This window comes from Anabrus simplex, chromosome 2, assembly GCF_040414725.1.
Source record: "Anabrus simplex isolate iqAnaSimp1 chromosome 2, ASM4041472v1, whole genome shotgun sequence".
In the NCBI taxonomy this organism is placed as follows: Eukaryota; Metazoa; Arthropoda; class Insecta; order Orthoptera; family Tettigoniidae; genus Anabrus; species Anabrus simplex.
The window spans coordinates 889,219,549-889,240,383 of record NC_090266.1 but is presented as its reverse complement, the minus strand read 5'-3'; the positions used below and the strand labels follow the sequence as shown (position 1 = coordinate 889,240,383).

At 37.9% G+C, this 20,835-nt stretch overlaps 1 protein-coding gene across 9 annotated transcripts in view; it reads left to right on the top strand.

The window, feature by feature from the left end:
- Positions 1-20,835, top strand: part of Rbp6 (RNA-binding protein 6) — a 1,759,572-nt gene that overhangs the window by 241,208 nt on the left and 1,497,529 nt on the right. For 8 of the 9 annotated variants that reach the window (XM_067141638.2, XM_068226323.1, XM_068226322.1 and 5 more), the window contains exons 2-3: positions 12,082-12,141; positions 13,199-13,283. In XM_067141638.2, the coding sequence (XP_066997739.1) occupies positions 12,082-12,141; positions 13,199-13,283 (145 nt within the window). The remainder of the gene's footprint in view (positions 1-12,081; positions 12,142-13,198; positions 13,284-20,835) is intronic. The other variant, XM_068226317.1, reaches the window with a different exon arrangement.

Genomic DNA, 20,835 nt, shown 5'->3' with positions numbered 1-20,835 from the left:
TGGAATTACAGTCTTTTGATGGACACAGTTTTCGCACTCGCTACAGATTTCCACCATCTGCAACTGTGCAGCTGTAGTTAATTTACTATTTTTGACGGTGATTTGATCACCATGCAGCCTCTTTATCGGAATTTCATATAAAGTCATTCGGTTAATATAAAAATAACCAGTTAAAGAACGTGATTAAAAGCTAAAATGCTATGAAAGAGAATGAAGAAATTCATAACTACTTAAATAATTCGCTCTGAACAGCGCAACCAGGGTACCATTTTTGTAGAATATTTGTACTTGCTTACTTTACAGTTCATCCCTCGCTGTAGATCATGTGACCGTTTAACCCCACATACATCAGTTTGATCCGGACGTTATTTTATTGATTTTCTTGAAACTCCCCGGAAATAACTAATGATCAGAGTGAACATTCATAGGTTTGCTCACCTAAAGGAAATAACAGGCCTTCGCCGCAGATAATGTTGTTTCGGGCCGTGATTACGATTAGAGGGAGACAGGAAATCGCTTGCTCGCTTTGCGCTCCTCAGGCGCAACTTCCTTTACCTGATTACTTCGTGTTTCTGGATATCATTTCCGATATTGCAGACTGCTGACATTTATGAGTATATCTCGACTTGCTGTTGGGATGTATGATACCTGAGATCTAAGATTAAATGAACGTTAGCCATGCAGATGCTGAAAGATGAAACTGAACTGGCTCTCGTGAAAGGAACGTGTCTTTTTTTCCGAATTGACATTGAGATTTCGGAAAGAGTGTAGCACTTTTTATAGATGAATGCACTTGACTATCACAGCTAAGAACATCGTAAATATCTTGTTATTTCCCTCTTTCCAAGTGTCCTGCAAGAAAGCAAATCAAACCATCTCAGAGTAGACGGTAAATACCTCTTCCTTCCTCGGTATTATTATTATTATTATTATTATTATTATTATTATTATTATTATTATTATTATTATTATTATTATTATTATTTAGATCTACTTCCCCGTTAAATAACTCCTGCGCTATAAGATTCTGGCAACTCAATATCCTGAAAATCAGGTAACTATTTTAGTGGTATGTTAAACCAATAGCATTATTATATTACTAATACTTTTAATACATGCTACCGTACGGTCTTTGTACTCAATCCCAGCTGAAGATAGACGCCTTTTAATTGAAGTTGTCTGAACTTGCATTTACAAGAAACCACAGAAAGTAGGCCTGCGGTTCACGAATTCCGATGACTGTAGCAGGGCTGAGTAGCTCAGATGCTAGAACAAGGTCCTTCTGAAATCAAAACTGGCAGGTTCGAATCTGGTTTAGAGCGATGGTATTTGAAGACCCTCACATACTTCAGCGTCTTACCGGTAAATCTACCGGCACCATAAAGAACACCTTCGGGAAAAATTTCCGGCACCTAGACAGCTCCGAAAACCGTAAGAGTATTTAGTGGGACGTAAAACTATTATTATTATTATTATTATTATTATTATTATTATTATTATTATTATTATTACGGATGACTGTTGCAAAAGTAATATTTAGTTTATGTAAATTAAGAATAAGTAATCAAAATTCCATTTTGTTAAATAATTTGATTAATATTTAGAAATATATCTCAATTGATGCTTATGTGTATAATAATAATAATAATAATAATAATAATAATAATAATAATAATAATGCCGGATTTACACACCTCCTACTGCTTTTAAAGTTTTCGGAGGCGCCGAAGTGCCAAATTCCGTCCAGCTATAGTTCATTTTCGTGCCGGTAAATCTACCGACGGCAGGCTGGCGTACCTGAGCACTTTCAGCCACCACCGGCCCCGTCAATTGGGCTCAGCGCGGCCATTATAGGCTATGCATATTACTAATAATATATTTTTAAATTGTGTGAGGTGTAATAAAATATTTTTGTCATAATAACAGGCTTCAAATTCTGAGCCTCGTCGTATGAAAAGGCAATGAACTAGTCATAAACGAACATCTGTCTTCAGACTGACTTTTATTTATAGGAGTGCAGGCAGCATGGGCTAAGGATATCTCATTCATAAGTAGGAAGAAACGGATATGAGAGTGGCGAGAATGATTGCAGGTACAAACAGGATGGTACGATGAATGAGAATATAAAGGCTAAGTTAGGAAAGAAATCGATGGATGGAGCTGTACGTATAAACCAGCTTCGATGGTGGGATCATGTGAGGTGAATGCAGGAGGTTTCCAAGGAGAATAATTGATTCGGTCATGGAGTGTGAGAGGAGTAGCCGGCTATGACGTTAATTATTGGAACTAAACGAGACTACAGTGTTACTCGGAAATAAAGGATTGTGGATATGAATTGTTATTTCACAGTGGTTTGTAGACTCACTGAAATATAGTGATCGTAATGAAAAAAATCGGGTATATGTTGCGTGCATAGTTCCGCAGGTGTTTGGGAAAGATCTTTGATAATTGACTAAAGCCTGAACTAGAGTTATTTCAAAACTGGTTCTTTATTGTTCTATGTAGAGTAAAACAGTTGTAAAGTGGAGGTTGTGTGTATGCGCGTGCGCGCTTGCTTCCTTCGGTCATCAATCAGATATCTGCACTCAATAGTTTCTATCGGATTACTAGTGAGTGGCTGATTAGCGTGAAGGGAGATCTTCGCTACGCCGCAAGAAAAGTGGTGTTCGTAATGGCATCACTCTTATAACACGTGTATGTGACGTAGTTGTTACATACATCTCTTGTCCTCGTGTGTCTTACACGAATTCGTTCATTGAGCCACATAGACTCTGATTTTTGCAGTAAATAGTTCCTAAAATGCAGGCGGTACTTTGATCGCTTTTCTCTTGTGTGCACTTGGTGAAAGTCATTTGGAGTTTCTCTTCAGATGAATACTCTGACTTATAATCTCCTCTTACTGAGCTATTAACAACTTGATTCTCTCTTTGTGGTACGGCACTAGGCTACATAAAAGCCCCAAGATTGCGTCATTAAGAGCTATTTTTGTTGTGAGTTCCACGCTTGGATTTTGAATGCCGATATTTGACAACTCGCTAGACCACGAAGTGACGCGGTATTGTGTGAACATTGCTTTGGCAGGAAACGTAATTCTGGTTTTCAGTTCATCGTCGTTTACAATCACATGTTCGATTGGCAATCAGGCTTACAATTCTCTGCTTAATGAGTCCCGGGCACTGATGCCAATTGGCAAAGACACTTATTTAAGCTTCTTTTCATGTCCTGAAGCAAGCTTCATGTCATTTAACGGGACTGGGTACTTTACAAAATTTGAATGCCAGTTGATTTTCATAGTCTTCCCTCGCCCTTTTGGGATAAATGTTTTCAGCAATGGGAAACTTCAGTGGGAGACTAAAATCATTTTCTATAAACTCCGAAGTTCTCAGACTTTTTCGACTAGCATGGGACTGTACCATTGTAGTCTTCCTGTAACTTCCCACAAGGTAACAATGTGAAAATTTCAATATGCCCTTTTAATAATTATAATACAGTGAAATAGATTATAACTTATGAACACTGTGTTACAGTTTTCGTCACACTGACCACATGGCACTCAAATACCTGCAGACCATCTGGCTGGACAGCATTCGGTAGAAATAGCTACACGAAAGAGAGTTAGTCTCCAAACCTGTGAAATAATCCGAGTTACTTCAAGTTATTCCATCAAGCGAGTTAGCTGCGTGGTGCATGCTGCATAATTGTGAGCCTGCAAAACCCCACCATCGGCAACCGTGAGGATGATGTTAACATGGTTCCCCATTGTCACGCTAGGCAAATACTGGGGCTGTACCTTAATTAAGGTCACGCTCGCTTCTTTCTCACTCGTAGCCAGAAGACTTATCTGTATTACTCCGACGCAAAGCAAGTCGGAAAATTTTAAAATAAATGCTAATGGTTTAACGTCGCATTAATACGGATAGGTTTCTGTCGACGCGACCGCATCCTTAATTAATGTACATTCTAGTCATTTGTATGTTATAGGAACGAACGCAAAGCAAGCTGATGTCGTACCATAGCCCCGGGCCCTCCAATTTTACGTAGGAGCGGAACCACAGAGTCCTTGACCCTTCATTTCAAAATCCCACATGCACTGGGCAGGATTCGATTTTACGTGGCCTTTGAGGGAAACCCGTGAGTATGCCATACGGGTATCACGCCCCTCGTTATGGAACTAAAGAAGTACGAAAAGTCATCTTCATGGCCACAGACTGTAATGTTTGAAACAATCATCTCCCGAATGCAAGCTTATTGACCGAGCTCGATAGCTGCAGTCGCTTAAGTGTGGCCAGTATCCGGTATTCGGGAGATAGTAGGTTCGAACCCCACTGTCGGCAGCCCTGAAAATGGTTTTCCGTGGTTTCCCATTTTCACACCAGGCAAATGCTGGGGCTGTACCTTAATTGAGGCCACGGCCGCTTCCTTCCCACTCCTAGCCCTTCCTTGTCCCATCGTCGCCAAAAGACCTATCTGTGTCAGTGCGACGTAAAGCAACTAGCAACCAAAAGCAAGCTTATTGCAACACGGTGCGTCCCGCGTAGCGAATTTCTTCGGAGCTTTCAAAGTTCAATGGTTGTATGTTTGTTGAGAAATACAATACATAAGTCTAAATTAATTTGTTATACAAACTTTGCAAGTCACAGTCAGTTAAATCGTATTCAATTTATTAAACCCTATTAGTAAAAATAAGACATCCTGTCTTGTAATACATGGTGATTTTTGAAATAATCTGCAAAAAGCGAAGGCAGCGGATCTCAACTTCCCCTCCACCCTCGCTAGTATACATACTGTATAATACAACATTTGTATTTCCAACTTCCATACTATTTGCATTATACCGCAATTTTTTGAGGCTAAATGACCTTTAACTGGTTGGAATATTATTGATATTAAATATGATTTTCGCTTTTGATTTTAACAGCAAAGCAAAATATGATATGATAATACAGCGTTTACCATTCTTTGTTCTATTGATGCATGTTTGAGAGCAGTAGCACACGAAGACTGAACACCCCTGTAAGTTACTCCGGGAGAACGAGATGGATTTGCCGACGTGAAGTGGCTTGTTAACCCACTTCCCTCCCATAGGGAATCGACGCAAAAAAATGAGCAAGAGAGATGCTGATGTAGAAGACAACGATTGAATGAATGAATGTACGAAAGAAAGAAGGAAAGAAAGAAAGAAAGAAAGAAAGAAAGAAAGAAAGAAAGAAAGACAAGATTCGCTGTAAAAAAGAAAATGAAATACTAAGAATTGGTGGCAAGTTTAGGAGAAATAGCAATCCTTACTTGAGAGACTCCAACGCAACAGAACCTTCCTTGCCTCTCCGGCTACTGTGGAGTTACGTAATTCCATATTCCAACGGCTGCCGTAACAGTGTCGTTCTTCGAGATCAGCATTTTCATAGCGTTATTTCCTGCTTTCAAAACGTCTTGCAAGAAATCACATTATTTCACAATTCTTTCTTTGGTGTTGATGACTTTCTTAAAAACGAATATGTTCTAATGTTTCTGGAAATAACGGGTGTCCATAGTTTGTCGTGGTAGAAGAAGTTCGCAATTTCTTTACTTTATTTTACAGTTTCTTTGGAAATGATGTTGTATAATTTTGATTTCTTACTGGCCACAAATGTGGCTCTTGAAATCTGGTAGAAACGGAAGTACAGCGCCGAGCATTGCACATGGACGAAACTGGAGTCGATGGCTTTGAAGCGAAACGCACAAGTTGGCGTTTCAGGACACAGTATATTGGCAATTGAATAATTGTAATTAACCGTCATTCAGGCCCTCTCATCACATTTGAATAGACGTCTGGTGTGGAAATTGAAAACTTGATGTGCGGATATTCGCTTAATATCACAGGCTGATGTTCAGTATGTAGTTACCTACTCGGCTCCCGGTCATTAATATTCTCATTGCAGACGGCTCCCGTATTTCTCACTCCCACTTCCCAGACGGCTCTCGTGCAATCAGAGCCAAGGCATCTGATGGGCTGACTTTAAATCAAAACAGAAAAGCTATGTAAGTTCGATTTAGACGACAGTTGGTAGAAGAGAATTCAGTTAGTGTGTTTAGTTACAGAGTTCATAAACTAAGAGTCTGATATAGATAAAGCAATGAAACATTTATTTTGTCCTTTTTTTTTTTGCTTCACGTCGCACCGACACAGATAGGTCTAATAGCGACGATGGAACAGGGAAGGGCTAGGAATGAGAAAGAAGCGGCCGTGGCTTTTATTAAGGTACAGCCGTGGCATTTGCCTGGTGTGAAAATAGAAAACCACGGAAAACCATCTTCAGGGCCGCCGACAGTGGGGTTAGAACCCACTATCTCCCGAATACTGGATACTGGCCGCACTAAAGCGACTGCAGCTATCGAGCCAATATGTACAGCCGAAGACGTCCTGGACTGTTTCACTGAGTATTTAATGAATATGAATATGAAATCTACTAGTGACACCACTAACAATTTATTTGACTACATTTTTGAAAATGATGCAGAAGATAGTTGCCTCTTCCCTCCCAAAATGTGGGCTGGATAATCCTCTTCCCTTTCTCTCACCACAAACAGCGGTGAAGCGTTTCTTGGCAAGTTCAGTAAGTAGTTCATTGTTGCGATCCCAACAATTTCCATGTTGTGGATGTTTTAAAGGAAATACAAATTGAAACGGAAGTAAACTATCGCAGTCAGTGGAAGACCGTTCACGTTTAAACGAGAAAAATATAACGGAAGTTGAGTACTGGCAGGATTACGTGCCTCAACGTCGTAAAATATATCTGCCTAAAATACATGCCTGTTCAGTAATTCCATGGCGAACGGTATAAAAGAACCCTGTTTCGTTTAATTGACAACTAGTTCGTATGACTCATGAACCGTAACATCTACATTTTTAACAATACCTACCGACTTCTAGTAGGTTGTGTAAAATCTGCAGAAATAAGAAGGAATTTGTGTTCGTAAAGAATGGGAGTCATCTGGGAGTTATACAGACTCAACGTCGGAGCCGAGTGGTCAAAATGGGAGTTGTCTGGGATACAGAATTTCAGTGGGCCACTCTTGTATCGTATTTTCAATTTGCTTGCACTTAACATAAAACAATGATATCGAATTAATTAGAAACACTTCAGGAATCACTGAACGAATTAGTTACGCGGTACTTGTTGTGTATCGATAATCCTGTGCTCAGGTGATGGGTCTGAGTGTGTGAAGACTTTCACGTGTAGATGTTGAAGCAGCTTATTCACCATCGATTTAGTGAAGTGTGACATTTGAACCAATCAATGGTATATCGTATTAATGTCTTAATTTTTGACGTATTAATCCACTAAGTTTTGCCCTTACATTATGTAACGTGTTATTTAATGCATCCTTCATTTAACACTATACAACGTACTTTTATGATCGATGGAATTTTTGTTTAAGAATTGTGGGACCTGAAACTCACTGTCGTCTCTTCCGTACCTGCTTGTTACCGCAGTGTGAGCCCCTTTGTTATAGCATTTATTCACTAAGCTTACGCGATTGAAATGCATTGTGTTTATATTCTTCTTTATGTTTATGTTTATAGGTAAGAATGTTCAATTTTCGATGTTGTCAAAAAATAAATGTCATGCGCATTCTTTATCTGTATGAAATGTATTACCACAATCTGGAGTACTGTACTTAGTATCGAAGTACGAGTAATCTGATACTTTCTCTTCGACCAAGAAGCATATTTGCTAATTACACCACCTGCGTCGTAGGAAAAGAAACTTCTCATTACTAAGTTCTAATAAATTATATCTGACTGGACACAAGTGAGAGTCACTTTTGTGATAGATGTTGAGTAAGTTGTTTAACTTAGTAGGTTGCTCATCAGTTTGATTAGAGCGAAACGTATATGTTTCCTACACTGATCATCACCTGTGTCTAGACTATGAACATCCTTCAACTGTAGAGTGAAAGACTCATCTGAAGAGGGGGTGTCCATGTTTGTAAATTTTCGTTAGTTTATTTATTTATTTATTTATTTATTTATTTATTTATTTATTTATTTATTTATTTATTTATTTATTTATTTATTTATTTATTTATTTATTTACGTCTTAAGCAGTGGCAAAATTATAGCTCGTGGCCCTCTCTTACACTTAACCACATAATTAAAATATAACAAAGAAATAGTACCATTTAATTAAATACGTAAACAAGATAAGTTAGAAAAATACATAAAAAAAGTGAAGTTAGTAAGTATCGAACAAAGATAAATATGAAAGAGTTACAAGAAACAATACTTCATAATGAATACATTCTCGGCCTGTACATAATACATGAAACAAGTAAGGTTGTCCACAGTGACTTCTTAAGTTATATGTACACGAATTAAAAGCTAAATATTATATAGATACACGCTATTATTTGTAATAATAATAATCTATGATAACAATAAGTGATATTATTAGTTCCAGGAAATAACTGCATATTTGAATTGTTAAATCACCATTATAGCCCAGTCACACAGCCAATCACGCGGAATTGTCGGCGGTGTTCGGAAGGAAAGCACTGCAAGCACTCTAAATATTGCATATGTCTTACAGTTCCCGACATCAGCTAGAAGTGTTATTCCAAAGCCGCAACTCAGTCAGAACGGAGGATTTATTGTACTTAAAAGAGCGGTTGATAGGAATAGCGAGGGAAGAGTATTAAGATTACGGAATGAGGACAGAAAATGAAATTCCAAAAACATACGAAAGGAGGAGGTTTTCATCCAGAGTTCGATATACCGTGTCAGCATATGAAACTTTCACAGCCCTTCGGGTTTCATCCAAGAAAGAGCTTTATAATTAGGAGTTGCGTGAGAATCACAACTCAAATTAAAAACAAACTGAAGATTACAGTTCAATGCTAGTTGAAGTTTTATAATTTGTTCGCTAGTTGAGTCAACGAAGAACGCGTCGCAGCAGTCAAAAGTTGGTAGTATCATAGTCTCAATAAGTTTTATCCTGACGCCGTGTGTCAAAATATCCTTACGACGTTTGAGTCTATGTAGCGTCGCGTGCATCTTTCTGGAAGTAGGTATTGCTTACATGTGCAGACCAGTCAGGAGTTTGCCAGAGTTCTCTGCTACTAAAGGGAATTATGGTTGCATTTAAGGGCACTGAAGGGAGAGTGGAATTTTAATATATGGAATTGCCGAGAGTGTGATCGAATTTCTTTACGAATTATTTGGAAATTTCATATTTTTCTCGGATATTACGAGACACAGACACATGAAATGTATCTTACCAGTCCATATGCTCTTCAGCGTTTTAATTGATTTCCACGTTAGGAATCATGTAAAAATTTCCGTTAATTTTCGTTTCTGTGTAATTCCTTGATTTTCTAGAGTTCAAAATTCTTCAAATTCTATTTTACTTCAATGATAACTCATTGGGTAGTTATTTTAGATTATTCCTTATGATAACAACTGATTTGTAAATATGTTGGCATCACATAACTATCCTTTCCTACAAGGTCCCATCATCAAATACTTTTTCAATATTTATAAAGTGTATTTATGTATACCTACCATGTCCAAATGTATGGTTAACTTGTTTCTATGTATAAATACATATCTGTTACAAACACAACTTACTATTCCCCTGTTCTTACTACTTTGGTTCAAAATTTATGGATATACTTTCATTTGCAGTGAATGATTTATAATGAAAATTATGATATCCTTTTGTCATTTTTCACTTGTGATATATATTTTACATTTCAAAGTTTCTAAACATTTTTGAGTTCAGTGGATATATATTCGGCACATTTGCGGATCTGTTGTGTTCTGATATTATAATGATTTACTTTTAACCTCTAAATATAATGTATTACTGAATTGTTTATTAGTGAATGATTACTTAGTAAATAAGAGGCCATCATGTTTACAATGAGAGGCACATGCGTGTGTGGAGTGCACTAACATCTTGATGAACTGATAACTAATTCGTAGGTCTCTGTTGTCTGTGTTTTGTTGACCATATTTGTGTTATTTTTGGTTTGGACATGGTATGATACTTGCTGCGTTCCATTCGAACTTCTTCACTGTGTCAGATTGAGGGGTTACAGGTTGTGTTGTAGGGATTATTCGTTTCAGTTGACACCACAAGCTGGTGCTGAGTGCTCATATACATTCTCGGTAAAGAGTACTATATTCGCGAGCATTAGAAAGCTTCATATTTTGTTGTTAAAATGTAGTCTTTTGTGCATGTTCGTGTGTACAGAATGAGTTCTCAATGCTTGCTGGAACGTTCTACAACGGTATGGTCAGTGTTGATGTGGTAGAAATGGAATTCTGTTGCTGACAGAGTGTTTGTTAAATATTTATGAGCAACTAAGGCAATTCAATTTTAATTGGTGGTTGTTCTGCTGAGGGACATTATAGCACCTTATATTTTCTATTAAGCAAGTTATTAAAATTTTAAACCTCAATATAATTATTTTACAACATAAACTTATGAAAACCAATAGTGCAGCCTTATTTAATGAGAGTATACAGTATTCTTTCCTTTACGTGAATTTAGTATTCGAATAGAACGCAGTGAAGCGAGCTTTCATGGAATGATAATCAAATTGACTTCAGTAATGTAGAAGGTACTCTGGTCCCTAATTTACATCACACCCAAGAGATTTTGCTTGTTTAGGGTAGATGCGTTTACCGCCTGTATTATGGGAAACAATGACTTGCAAAACAGCTTCATTCAGGGTGATAGTCCTCTGTTGCATGAATTATAATATTAATCCTCACTGACATAGGTTTAGTGGGTCAGTATTTGCCCTTACTGCAGATGGTTGACGACCCCTGTTGATGGACATACTTATCTATTGTAAATGGAATATTTTCACCAAGATGGATAAATTGCATCTTGATAGGATGAATAATAAATATTCTACGGTCGAAATCCAGTGTGTGGAAAACCAGAACAATATTCTGTTAGGCCTAACAAGAAATGTAAGTGACAAGTATCACTTGTTTTATGAATCATGTCTAGCTCGAGAGACATAGGAAGTGGTAAAAATAATTTCTATATATATTGCAGTAAAATAAAGTAGTAAGCACAGTGCTGTGAACTGTGCAAGTGATCGAATAAAGATAATTTTAACATGATATGCCGTGTGAAGAAGGAGGTGAGGAATTTGATTGCCAGTTTGGTGGATAATGAGCACCATAGTTTCCTCTGACGGCAAAATGTGAAATTCTTTTAGAATCACCGAGAACAGTTTGTCTCGTTCTCGTCTCACGTGGCTTATAATCAAACGAATGTCACATCTTAGAAGTTCAGACATGAACATTTTAACAGAACTATTTTGTGCCATATCATAAGCAATACTGTGAAACCAAGACAAAAGTCGTGGCTTTATGTTCAAAGAGCTCTTCAGTACTTAAATATAGTAGGGAACTCCAATCAAAAATCATACATTATTTTCTAAAAGTATACGTGGAGCACAAATGTTATCTCCGCCTGAATAAATATACAGCTGCAGATGATTTATCTCTGAGTATATTATTAGGCCTGAAATGGTTATGTTCAGGTATGCAAACGTTTCCTATGTCTCATTAACAGGTAGAATATATTTGAAAGAAAATCTTTCCGTTTAGCTTGTTCATGCATTGAGGCACTTTTAGGCAAGTCATCTTGTGACTAATGAGGTTCAGCTCGAAGAATGTGGTTCTCGAGTGTAATATTAATCCAATACAGGGAACCTCAGTTTTGACACCACGGAAGGATAGGGGTTACATGAAGGAGCAGTTTCATACATATTTTATTGTTCTCTTTTTAAACTTCTGTGCATTCTATTGTTCCTGGTTATGGAAGTTGTTGGTGATTTAATTTCTGAATAGAGTAAGCTTCTGCATTATCTGAGTCATATGCAATGTGTGTGATATATACTGTTCATGTACATGTTTATGTAGTGTGGTAGAAGGTCCTGGTAGTTTGTGTACTTGTCTTTACACTGTAGTTTTAGTGTTAGTATTAGTTGTAGCAGTAGTGTCAGTTCCTTTCCCCCAAATAAACCGAAACACGTCTTATAACAAAGGGAAGCGTTTGAAGAATGGTTCTCTTTCAGCCGTCGCGACTCGACGGGTGACATGCTGCTCGAGGGTGCAGTGGATATGTTCATACCAAGGTAGGTGCCCCCTCCCAATTCCTTGTACATAGCTTTCTCTCTCTATTCGTGCCCGAGTGTGTGCGTGTGCGCGTGTCTGTGTGTCTGTATGTATCTTGCACAGTATATTCGTGCCCTGGCCGGGTAAGTGGGGCAGTATTTCAACCTGATATTCCATTTCCCCTGGCCCCACCACAACCACTCGACAACTAAACATTTGTCATTATATCAGAAATTAACATTTCAATTTACGTGCTGCAACTGCTAATTTTTCTGAGCGCAAACCATGAATTTTAGTGCACCAGAACGTGAACAATACCTGTATTGTTGTTATTTGCTGAGATTATTTTTCCCATCACTTCAGTTTGCTTGAAATGTATGTAACACTCCGTCCTGTCTATCGCCTCTCACGAGGTACTGTGCTAGTGGGGAGTACAATCTAACTGGTAGGTGCGGTATACATCGTACATCATGTTTCTCTTACAAAAGTTTCATGATTATTTCATATTCATCACATACTTGCTAATACGATCTGTCCCACTTTAGCCCTGTGCTTGCAGCCTGAAAAGTTTTCGGAAATGTTACCCATTTTAGGAAATTTAAATCTAGATTACTATCATAACTGTTATCATACGTATTTTGTATCTTCCTTGAATTGCTGTGTTTCATGTCCCCTGTCTTCCTTCAGTTAATTAATTAGTTTCAGTTTACATTTTATTGTTTTAAAATAAATTGTTATATACTGTATGTTATTAAGAGTAAAGGAGCCTGGCCTTGTAATATGTTTGTACGTCTTTCCTTTCCCGAAACTTAATGTTAATGTTCCATCCTGTGAACACCCCTACGTGCCTGTAGTTTCCCTGTGCGCAATGTTGTGTTCCTTAACTGCACGTTTTAGTCGTATTGAATTTATCCCACCAATGTCCAGCTAAGGCTTCATCTAATTGTGCTTGTCTTGTTTCTCACCTAGTCACACCACTACCTTGTTTTAGTATGACACCTACTGTCTTCTTAGCGTGTTTGCTATGGTAGTAGTTTTTTCTTGTTAGTAATGTTTGATATTTATGTTATCTTATAGGGGCTTCGGGTTTATCACCTTCGCTGACCCGGCTAGCGTAGATAAGGTTTTAGCTCAAGCCACTCACGAGCTAGACGGTAAAAAGGTACCGTAGACAGTTTTTTTATTCCTTTAGTCCTGTAAATGAACAATGAGTCAAAGTATTAGTCTCATTATTCTAGTAAATTCTATTTTCATTATAATGTATGTATTGCACATAAAATAGAAAAGATTTCATTTATCTAAAATTAAATATTGAAATCACTTTTCAAAATTATGACTCTCATTAATTGATCTAAAGACTCTGTAATGGGTTGGTGGCGGGTTAGGTGATTTGGTCGTCGGCATTGTCTAGAAAGAGGTAAGTTCTCGATTGGTTTTCTTATTCTACGATTGAATATTCTTCATCTGCAGCTTAAAATGACACATTTAATGCTGGAATTTAACTAGTGGTATATCAATGAACGCACCGTATTTCTGATATCCTGCATTTAATAATTTCAAATTGTTTAATGAAACGTTGGTCGAACTCTTAATAGGAAGGCGTGATCTTTTCGTCTGGAAACCTACAAGCTTCGTACCAGATTTGTCTTAACAGTATTAGCAAACTTTCAATTTATACAGGGGAGACCAGGTTGTTAGAGTAATAACGCAGTCCTTTCTTCTTTCTTTGGAAGTAGCCGATGGTAAATTTCCGTCACAGTATCTACCAACTGCGGCGGGCTCGTATGTTTTCTCTGCTGACAGTTCTATTACTACTTTTGTATGGTTATTTTAAGTAAATCATTTTTTCGGGTTTCAGAATCAAATTTGAATGATAATGTTTGACCCATGATCTGCATGGTCTCTCTCTCTCTCTCTCTCTCTCTCTCTCTCTCTCTCTCTCGGAGAGTATTTTCTGTCAAGTTTAAAGTTATTTCAGGAAAATTGTACTTGTTCTAAATTGTCTGTCTCCATGAAATGAAATGCTACGTGCTGATGAACAATTGAGCTAAGTTTGATAAGCAGAGGCTGTGAGAGACGGAGAAGTATTTTCCTTTCTGCAGAATAACAATAGTGATGTTCGTGGTTAATATCAAGACATTCTTCTTCGTTTTCTCATTAAATGTAAACGAAAATTCCTTCAGTGATTCTTCCCATGGTAGGCGTACAGTTCACTTTGATGTCACGCGAGAAGCCAATGTGACAAATAATTTTTCATGAAGGCTTAGGACGAGTTCAACCACTGCAAGTAATTATATTTTGAACCCTAATTCCCGTTTCCAAAACTTGTCAGTAAGCTGTGTAGAATAATTAAAAGAAAGCCTCGTGCCAATGCTTTCAACCATTGCAAAAAATTAGGTTTTGAACGCTAATTCCCGTTTCCAAAACTTGTCAGTAAGTTGTGAAGATTAATAAAAAGAAATGGAAATTATTTCAAGATAAACTGAAAATGCTGGATCTTACGTTTTGAATTTCATATCCTTTCGACATCAATCTCCTTTCCAAAAGAAATGGGACGACAAGGCACTTGGCTGATCGTCACAAACGGTTTGAAATTCTGAAATTCTTGTTTAGAAAGGACTGGTTGCTGATTCTTGACGTGATACATTCAGAATCTTCTAATTTGGGAATTATCATCGCACCATATTCATTCATAGAATCCTTATGGCTTCAGTGCTACATCTGAAACGATCTTCGATGGTTACTGCGGAAGGAAATTTACCTGAAGGTATTTTTGATTATGTCTAAAAATCTTTTTTTCTTTTTCAAGATGACGAATGAAGAAATATTCCTGAGAAAAAGAACTATCGCTGTATTAAGTGTCTTAGCCCTCTGTTAAATTTATCCCTGTCCGTATCAGAAAATTATTCACATGAATACTACTCCTCGATTAATATTCTTATCGTGGATGTTATAACTTACCGTGATAGATATTGGACACAAAACAGTGAAATTGGATATTTATCTGGGTGAAAACGTAATCTGAAGCTAAGGGAAATAAAAATCAATCCACCAACCTATATGCGACAATTACTGTACACCTCTGCAAGGCGTGAAAGTCCATTAAAATATTATACGCCTGTATGAGATGACAAATTACCCTGCTTTTAATACGAAAGGTATTATACTGATGTTTGAAAGATGTAAGTGACACCGAATTCCTGGTCTCCCCTCTGCACATTTTATCTTAATTGCTAAAACATATCTTCAAGATCATTTTCAATTCGGTTTCAAAAATTCTTTTCAAAGTTTCTACGTTTTATCGTACCTTCTCTTAAACCTGAAGATTCTAATGAAGGGCTCTCTTTCCAAAATTTTCAAAGAAAGATACGTAAGGGATGGAAGAATTATTTCGGCTCTCTAGCATTGATTGCAAGATTAAATTATTGGTTAGCAGATTATCATTCATTTTGTTTACTTGTGTCTGGGATCAAATTTGCTTCTTTCGTTATACAAGCCGTATACCAAACGCCGTATGTAGCGTTGAAAACAAATAATATCTGAGTGTTGTTTTCCATGCCGTTATTGTTGAGACTAGGGAAGGACCTTTAGTTCATTTAATTCATTTGCAATTAACTTGTGTTTGTTATTAATGCGGTCGCGATCTAACTGAGAAACAGAATGCTGGTTTTGGTTCTATGGTTAGCTCTTGTTATGTATATGGAACAGCATTATTTTTTAAAATTTACTAGTTGCCAAGTCTAGAAAAAAAACGACGTTTCCATTAATAATGTTGTGTATATCTTCTGTTATTATTGTTAAGTTGTCTGAAGCACGTCAGGAGATATACTTCACATATTTTTTATTACGCGGAAAATGACGAAAGTGCTTACGGAGAAAGTGCTTTTAAACTTATAGCTTTCATTTTTGACGCTAAAGTAGTGGTTACTTCACGTATAAGTTCTAAACTGTGTGCATAAATATCAAAATATTCCGGGTAAATTTTGTCTTATTGTGGAATATATTTCACAAGAATTTAGTAAAAGTGATAGTTTCATATTATGGAAAATATTTCCCGTGTGGGAAATTTTTAACACTCAGTATTATTTGTGAGCAACGTCATCATTGACCAGTCATAGATATTTACTAACACCATAGTGTTAGAACTGTCCCTACTTTTAACACTTTTGTTTGTGCTAATGCTGAATTTTTATCTCTAGTTGTATGATATATGAAATTAATACTGATGCTTTTTTCTAGACTAATGTGAGAAGGTTTAGTATATTATAACCTAGATATAGTGTGTAAGATATCTGTACCATATTTATAAATAGCCTTAGTGAATTCCTTGCATTATATACTTAGAATATGTGTGAAATTATTCTGTTTAAATACGCTGGTGTAAATTTTAATGTTGTGTGGCTCTAACATATGTGGAATGAAGTCACCTAATTATTTCGCTACAAGAAAGCCATTGTCATAAATAACGAACATTCATATTATAGAGTTTTTAATATATTTGTCCAACTATTTGAACTTCCATTCCTTAATGTGTCTGTTTAATTTGTTCACTAAAGAACCGTTTAGGAATCTCCCACATCTCTACCAGGACGTTTTCTCCCTCCCCATTTCCACATTTTCTATAGTCTCAATACTTAAATAGAGCAATCTAAAATAAAATATACCTATGGCGTAAATTTATACGGGTAGTTGAGAATATCAGTTTCATTTCTAACACCAGAAAGGTGAATGCTGCTTATAATGGAAATAGTTTATAAAGTGTGTTTCATGTCCGTTTATTTTGTATACATCAGTAGAATTCCCGGTGATGGGTAACCGTGAATATTATGAACGGCTTACCTGGTGGGAATGGCATCAATTATCTAGCAAAATACACACGTATTTTGTTCAGAAATATCTAGTATATAGATTTAAACAGGCATCACATATTCCATTCTGCTGTGCTAAATGTACCATTGACTTTGATAATGGTCGAAATGGTATGAGGAGATATGGCCACATCGTTTCTGATGCGCGCGACTTGGATAGAGTTCCCGTTATCTAGTTTCAAGAACTATTGAAGGATGCAAAATCGCAACAGACGGCCAAATTTGTCGATGGCAGATGAGAATACAGGGCTTCTGGCGTAGTACGAGTTCAAGGTATACAAGGCTGTAATACATTTGCGGGGAGACATAGGTAAAACACCCAGGTCTTTGAAAACTCTCGTATATTGGACTCCGTAGTCTCAGAACCCATATTATTGTCGCTGCCCATAGCTGCATGTACCTCAAAAATGCACACCGATGTAGGAGGTGTACCTTGGAACACCGGAAGGAGGTAACTTGCACTAATGAATTCCTTTTTCTTCTCAGTTTCGTAGGTTAGAGAATGCTTATGCGTTGTCTACGAAGAACGTTATTATCTCAGGACCCACTCTGGAAGGATGAAGATCTTGTGTAACCCGTCTAATGATTTGAAGAGAAATCCGTTATAATACGTTGGTTCTGGTTATTTAAGTCGAATATATTTCAACATAACACTTTTCCCATAAATAGACTTCATTGGAGGTGAGATACACTCTTCAATTACAGCAGTAGCTAGTAACCGCTGTGACATCGTTCAAGACACACAACTCCCAGAATATATGTGTGGTTTGTAATATGAACATGATGTTTATTTGTGTCCTGGCAGCAGATTCCTCTAGTCGCAGACCGGCTGAACGTTTATGGCACGACATGTACCAACATCAGGTCTCATTTAACCTTAACCTCGTAACGATACAGCAGTTCAAATGTCCGATTCGTTGGCTGAATGGTCAGCGTACTGGCCTCCAGTTCAGAGAGTTCCGGGTTCGATTCCCGGTCGGGTCGGGGATTTTAACCTTCGTTGGTTAATTCCAGTGGCCCGGGGGCTGGGTGTTTGTGCTGTCCCCAACATCCCTGCAATTCACACACCACACATAACACTATCCTCCACCACAATAATACTCAGTTACCTCCACATGGCAGATGCCGCCCAGCCTCATCGTGAAGTGTAGAGGTTGAGTCTCAAAATCCTAAGAGAGAATTATGGTAGATATATCACCAGTATGAGTTTTCGGTAACCCTCTCTTTGTCTTCAATTGTGCCTGTATTTTTTGACTGTATTTACATAGCATATGCGTCTGTGATAACATGAAATCGTTGGTTCACAAGACTAGCTTTTAGAAAATTTTTCTAAACAGATCGATTGTGTGATATAATTACATTATCTACGAAAATTTAAATAATGTAATTTGCTGTAAAAATTAAACATCGTTATACACGTCATTACCAGATCGCATCTATTAGCAAAGTGAAAATAACTAATGACAAAATAATTGTCATGTATCATTGACTTCAACATACCTTGTACAAAAGTTCGTACATACAAGTCCTGCGTCATGTCGATGAGGTACTGAAATGAAATGGCGTATGTCTTTTAGTGTCGGGAGTGTCCGAGGACATGTTCGGCTCGCCAAGTGCAGGTCTTTCGATTTGACGGATTAGCTACTAATCTTGTCACATGTACTGCAAGCAATGATGGTGGCAATGTCTAACAGCATGCAGGAGGAGATAGTGGTGCTATCCAGTCAAATCCTACGCTCTGCTATGAACGGCTATCTGAATGAGTCTAGTTTATGGACGTGGCGTCATTCGTGCTGTTCTTCTTTGAGGCAACATCAACATCATCACGGTTTGACACGTCTTCAGTGGATTAATGCTCACTGCAATTAGAGGCAGAAATAGAAGCAATTGTCTTCTGTCGTAACAATTAAGGATTAGTATAGTTGGTTGGTAAAATGGGGTTGGGGCCGATGATTACGACCCTTGGTCCCCTAAAATAACATATATCATTGTTAATATGAAATCGAATTGTGTGCCACTGAGATAACAGTCCGCATTTATTCATAGTCGTCGTAGTTATCGAACAGCGCGTGTTATGATTTAGGGTGAAAGATGTAGCTTCAGTTATCTTTCGTTTCTAAACTACAACAGAGTCCAGTTACAAAGTCCTTGAAACTCAATTTTATGTCATTTCTTTAGGGTATTTCCATGCTCATTTTAAGAAAAGGAATATTATCCTCCGGGCTATAGGAAGATAATTCCTTGGCTTACAAGACATTCTTGGATAGCTTCAGACATTATTTAATTTCATATGAACTACAGTACGAGCGCCGATGAGGATTTTCTACCTACGCACTTGCTGGAATGATGGTAGAATATGCCTTAGGAAATCATTTGGAGCCTCCATAACAGAATATATTGTTGTATGCTCCCCTACCCACCCTCAAGGACGAGCTGGGACATTCAGAAAGACCTTCCCTTGGGAATGTTTAACTCGAGAAGGAATATTTGCTTGTGGCCATATACTATCTAGTCAATTGTACCCTTAAGAGTAGTGGTGGTGATTATTGTTGTAAGAGAAAGTACGACTGGGCGTATCCGTAACAACTACTTGAAAATGTAATGAAGCTGCCCTCTGACGCACTGTCCAGTTCTGGATTAATACAGGGTTAGTCCATACTTGCCTTTGTCACAAATCTGCTTGGGAGATTTTCTAACATATTTCTGAACATTTCTGGACGAATTTCATCCCAAGATTTCTGAAATTCGTAGCCAAAACCGTTTTTGATGTGAATCATTCGGATTTAGAATGAAGTCGGTGTTCTAGTTCATCCCCAAAATAATCTATGGGATACAGGACATGGCTCTGTGCTGACATCCGCTTCCACACCGTTAGTGACTGCAAACCATTCCTACATATGCTTTGATTTATAGTAAGGAGAATTATAATGATAACACGGACAGTAGTCATAACTGAAATGATCTTTTATCGTGAGAGTATGCAACTGGTCAAAATGTCCTTGTATCATTTCACATTTAGATTTCCGTGAAATATTACGAGAATACTAAGTACATTCCATCAAAAAATCCCCTACACTTTAAAATCACTTCCTCCAAATTTCGCTGTCAGCAATTCACAGTCTGGTAGACATCGTTCTCCAGACATTCACAAACTCAAACGTGCCCCTCGGACTGCCCCATAGTATAGCGATATGCATCACTGCAAATAAGTTGCCCGTTGTTCTGTGGCGTTACAGGTAATTGCTGCACTCGATACGTAGCAACTTTCGTGGACCACATTCTTTAGCACTCGACTGTCCCGTTAATTCGTTGCTGCCGTGCCTTCTCTTTTCTTGTTGGAATATCCCTGACAGATTCATCTTTGATTCAAAAAGGAACTAGAATGAATACCTTAAACATGTTTATACACTGACTGACAGAGCAAATGCAACACCAAGAAGGAGTGGTCAGAACTTTATGCCAATTGCAGGGTAGACTGACGTCACTGAGGTATGCTCATGATGTGAAATGCGCCGCTGTGCTGCGCACGTAGCGAACGATAAATGGGACACGGCGTTGGCGAATGGCCCACTTCGTACCGTGATTTCTCAGCCGACAGTCATTGTAGAACGTGTTGTCGTGTGCCACAGGACACGTGTATAGCTAAGAATGCCAGGCCGCCGTCAACGGAGGCATTTCCAGCAGACAGACGACTTTACGAGGGGTATGGTGATCGGGCTGAGAAGGGCAGGTTGGTCGCTTCGTCAAATCGCAGCCGATACCCATAGGGATGTGTCCACGGTGCAGCGCCTGTGGCGAAGATGGTTGGCGTAGGGACATGTGGCACGTGCGAGGGGTCCAGGCGCA